The 4,946-nt window shown below is 40.1% G+C and overlaps 1 protein-coding gene across 1 annotated transcript in view; it reads left to right on the top strand.

Moving 5' to 3' along the window:
- Positions 1–1,356: 1,356 nt before the first annotated feature.
- The window catches only part of LOC101304396, a 6,880-nt gene continuing 3,290 nt past the window's right edge, over positions 1,357–4,946 (top strand). The window contains exons 1-6 of the mRNA XM_004302810.1: positions 1,357–2,783; positions 3,699–3,767; positions 4,204–4,311; positions 4,417–4,600; positions 4,685–4,761; positions 4,838–4,946. The exon at positions 4,838–4,946 is cut by the window's right edge and continues 1 nt beyond it. Of these exons, the coding sequence (XP_004302858.1) occupies positions 1,876–2,783; positions 3,699–3,767; positions 4,204–4,311; positions 4,417–4,600; positions 4,685–4,761; positions 4,838–4,946 (1,455 nt within the window). The 5' untranslated portion in view covers positions 1,357–1,875. The remainder of the gene's footprint in view (positions 2,784–3,698; positions 3,768–4,203; positions 4,312–4,416; positions 4,601–4,684; positions 4,762–4,837) is intronic.

The raw sequence follows: 4,946 nt of genomic DNA, 5'->3' as shown, positions 1-4,946 counted from the left end.
AATGGATGTAATTTATGTTATTTGATGAATTCGAAGTTTATCTTTGTCCAAAACCCCCACCAATAACCAAGATTGATTGGGTTAAATAATTTATCAAATGCTGATTAGTGTGAAGGATATAGGTTGCTTAAGAAGAGTTAAGTTATGACCCTTCTAAATAATATTTCTGGCTACACCACTGATTGAAACCTAAATTTTTTGCCGAGGGTGCTCATAACATCTCTCGTTATTGATCTTACCAAAAAAAACCTCTCATCTTCTATAACCTCTTAGCTTAACCAAACTTTCAAGGTTGGACTTGAGATTTGAAGAGCTGAGGCGAGTTCTAAAATGGTGTCCAAGGTCATACGCAAATAAAAATGATGTCCATTGTAGAAAAAAGTTTCGCAAATTACAAGATACATATAGAAACATAGTAAATGTGCAATCTTGAATATGAATCTATGAAGTTTTCTAATATTGGCTCAGTAGAGTATACACAAGAAACTGAGAAGAAGGAAAAATTTAGGGTTTTTATAAAAATTATATATATGTACACACATATATATATATATATATATATAAACTTTGGTGCCCCTAAATTTGTGGTGCTTGAAGCGGGCGGCCTCTTAGTCCTCACCTCAGGTGCGAGCATGCAAACTTTAACCATAGTTTTATATTTTCGAGTTTCTGAAGACCTTCAATTCCGTCACCACTTGTTTCACAACTTGCTTGGCTTTGGTCATGGGTGGTGACATAGTTGATTTGACTAGAAGTGGTGGCTATTCGGCCAAAAACTATCAATGTAATATGTTCGGGAGCGTCTAACATACAAGAAATTTGTAGGTGATGATCTTCACTTTCACTTGTGATTCGCAAGGTCTGCACTGAATTTACACTACGTCAACATAATACATTAGACACTTGCAAAGTTGCAATTTAGGATACAAGTGTCAAGAGGATGTAGTTTTACATTCTCAGATTCTAAAATACTTACGAAACAAGTAGAATCAGTTTCAAATATTTATATATTGTTAGTATTTAGAGAAGTAGCAAACTACAAACTATGAAACAAAACCCCAAACTTCAGCTTGAATAACTTCCAATTACATACGATTAATGATGTAAAATCTTTCTGTATTTTCTTAATTTCTCATAGTGTTGTTCATCAGACATTCACACTCTTAGGATTCTTTTTTCAACTGAATCTTTCCCAATTTGAAATTGAAACAACTCGATGTAATCCACATTACACACCTTAGATCTTTAGGACATCACCACACAAATAAGTTACTAAAACGAGGCAGATTCATTTCTTGTTTTGGGCCAAATTGCTTATGAGTCGATATTATGCCCCCCATACATAAGCTGATAAGCGTGAAACCAAAGTACGACTGACGTGGTGTTTAAATCCAAAAGCTCTCTCTGTCTATCGTATAAATTAAAATCACCAAAATTGAACCTGACCGTCGTCCCCTTTTCTCCGAGATCCCTCTCCGGTCACTATCCCTCTCTGCAAATCCTAATATTTCTAGGGTTCTGCAAATCCTATTTATTCTAGGGTTCTTCCAATTACTCTCTCTCGCTCCAAAAGTTCGAGTCTTTATTAGGGCATTGAAGCTCAAGCTTGGCTTTCTCTCAAGGGTTCTGGTTCAGCTACACAAACTCTCTCTGATTCCAATTCTAGGGTTTCGAATTTCTTATCTTTCCGATTCCTTAGCTCGTTTAGTATTTGATTATACACACAGCGTACAATTGTGGGTTCGAATTCGTTTTCTGGGTTAGTTTGTAGATTTGGTAAAGATTGCTGCTTTAGGGTTTTGATAGGTTAATCACTTGAATTTGGGAATTTGGGTTCGTTTTTGGGTTTCTGGGTGCTTGAGAATTAGCTTCCATATGGCTTCATACAGGCCTTTCCCGCCTCAACCGGCGTTTCCGCCGCCGCCGCCGAATCAAAACCCCATCGCGCCACCACCACGTGGCAATCAGTACAACCAGAATTGGGGTTATAATGCCGCCGCCGGCGGCGATGGGGCTGCTCCTTCCTCGTTTCCCCAGAACTACATTCACCACCCCCATGGTAATTATGGTCCTCCTAGAGCTCAACACCCTCACCCACCGCCGCAGTACTCGTACCCGCCACCGCCTCCTCCGCCGGACTCTTCATACCCGCCACCACCGCCTCCTCAAGCTCCTCCCGGGAAGAATTTGCCGCTACAGCCTCCGCAGGCGCCAATGTACTACCAGTCTAACTCTCAATATGCGCAGTATGGTCACCAGGCAATGCAGCCGCCACCGCCTCCCCCGCCACCTTTGTCTCCTAGTTTGGCTATACCACCGCCGCCCCCGCCTCCAAATTCTCCACCACCTCCGCCACCGCCGAAGAGTAGGGAGAGTGGTTTTGATAAGGGGCCGCATGACAAAGGAGCTTCCAAGGATGTGGGAGCTTCTGCCAAGCGTGAACATGGGCATTCAAACCATCATGGGGTTCCTCCTAAACACAAGCCGCCTGTTCCATTGGTGAAGAAGTCGAATGGGGCGCCCGGGAGAGTGGAGACAGAGGAAGAGAGGAGGTTGAGGAAGAAGAGGGAGTTTGAGAAGCAAAGACAAGAGGAGAAGCATAGACAGCAGGCAAAGGAGTCCCAAAATTCGGTTTTGCAAAAGACGCATTTGATGTCTTCCGGGAAGGGTCATGGATCGATTGCAGGGTCGCGAATGGGGGAAAGGAGGACCACTCCATTCTTGAGTGGTGAGAGGGCTGAAAATAGGCTAAAGAAGCCAACCACATTTGTCTGCAAGTTGAAGTGAGTATGTTGACAATTACTTAACCTTATTTGAAGAGCAATTACTCAGTTATATTTTGAAATGTTATGTTTTCTTGTTTCCAGTTAAACCTGAGTTTGAAACCTTCTTGATACTTCAATAGTTTTATATGTTAACTACTAAGTTCTGGTTTATTCAAGGCAAGGGTTGTATTGGACTATTAGCACGGAGGTTAGGATATATCTGATTTGCATCTATTCATTCAAATCTTGGATCATACATTTTATATAGTTTGTATTTGGGAAAATATCCGGACAAACAGCCCATTTACTTTTGCAATTTATATGTGAACAAGTGCGGTGGCTGGTGTATGCAGAAAGTCGTAGAAGTATATGGTAATCTTAGCTTTGCTGTATCCGAGTTGTGATTCGTAGAGGTCCTAGCAACCTCTCGTCCCCCTAGTTACTTGTAACACATGTTCTTCTTTTGTATAACCACATGCTAGGTGTGGTTGCAGGTGTGTGGGAGTGTCAGCATGGCTATAGGTTATTTGACCTACTCTCGGGCATTTTTTCCGGATAAAGTGCTAGTCTTACATGTAACTTAAGCTACTCTATATATTGAGTTGCTTTTGGATCTCAATTCTAGTATCTGAACTAGTCCTTATAAGGAGTTCCTTGTGCTTAATATTATGGAAAAGCGCTACACTTTCGAATAATAAAAATTGTTACTGATCTAAAATTAGTGATGGCATGCTCCACCTGTTCATAGGTGGATAACACCCCAACCTTTTCGCTTCGACCTTTTTCTGCTTATCTTGTTGTGTCATGTCATTTCAAAGAATTTTATTCTGGATTGCTGGACATACTTAGTCGGAAATAATGTTTGTGCATCTCTGTGTGTCAAGTGTTTACATTTTACAGTTTGATTCTAATTTTAATTTATGCTCTTTGTAGATTCCGGAACGAACTTCCAGATCCAAGTGCACAACCAAAACTGATGTCCATGAAGAAGGACCCAGACCAGTAAGTAATCTGTTGTATTGCTCAAGCTTTTAAAGATCTTGCATTTAGACTTGTCTGTGCATTGAAATTTGTTTATTGGTGCAACTCTTGTAACATTGTTGAACTTGTGAAAGGTAGAGATTAAATTCTAAAAGTGTTGTGCACATTTTGCTTTTATGGTTCATTGCATGATTTAAAAGTTTTGGTTCTATTTTCTTGTCTCATGGTTCATACTATTGTACTCTTTTTCTCATGCTATTGTTTAAGTCATAGATATTGGGGGTCTGGAACTCCTGTGTAATGTTTTGGTTTTTGCTGAAAAATTCAGTAAGGAAATATATAATTTGACTTTTGAATGAATGGCCGTAAGACATCATACAGGAGTATAATTATTGTTCATTGTTATATATATTGACTCATTGTTATTGAGTACTGACTCCTTCCCTCCCTGCCCCAGGTATACAAAATACACAATTACATCGTTAGAGAAAAATTACAAGCCGAAGCTTTTTGTTGAGCCAGATCTTGGGATACCTCTTGACCTTCTTGACCTCAGTGTATACAAGTATGATTACTTAACAACCCCAACCTTCTTAAAGACGTCAACACAATTTTATCCAACGACAACTCTGAGCATCTTTTTTTATATTTTTTTTATTTGTTGAATCAGTCCTCCTCCCGGTCCTAGACCACCACTTGCACCAGAAGACGAAGAGTTATTGCGTGATGATGTGGCAGTGACCCCTGTTAAAAAAGATGGCATCAGAAGAAAAGAACGACCTACAGACAAAGGAGTTGCATGGCTGGTTAAAACACAATATATTTCTCCTCTTAGCATGGATTCAGCTAAGCAGGTAGTTTGTTTGTACTCCATTTTAGATGAGCAATCCTTGAAATATACTGGTAAGGTGTTAAACTTGGTGCATTGTCAACTGTAGTCTCTAACTGAAAAACAAGCAAAAGAGCTGCGGGAAATGAAGGGAGGACGCAATCTTTTGGACAACCTTAATGATAGGTTTGTTCTGTGCCTACCTACCCTTGCTAACATGATTTTTATGTCCACTATTTGACTAATCGTCATGAATTTCCAGAGAAAGGCAGATTAAGGAAATCGAGGCATCGTTTGAGGCCTGCAAGTCACGCCCTGTTCATGCAACCAATAAGAATCTATACCCTGTTGAGGTTCTACCTCTTTTGCCT

Source organism: Fragaria vesca, linkage group LG6 (assembly GCF_000184155.1).
Source record: "Fragaria vesca subsp. vesca linkage group LG6, FraVesHawaii_1.0, whole genome shotgun sequence".
Classification (NCBI taxonomy): Eukaryota; Viridiplantae; Streptophyta; class Magnoliopsida; order Rosales; family Rosaceae; genus Fragaria; species Fragaria vesca.
Note: the sequence above shows the minus strand (reverse complement) of the source record. Positions and strands in the feature narration are given on the sequence as shown.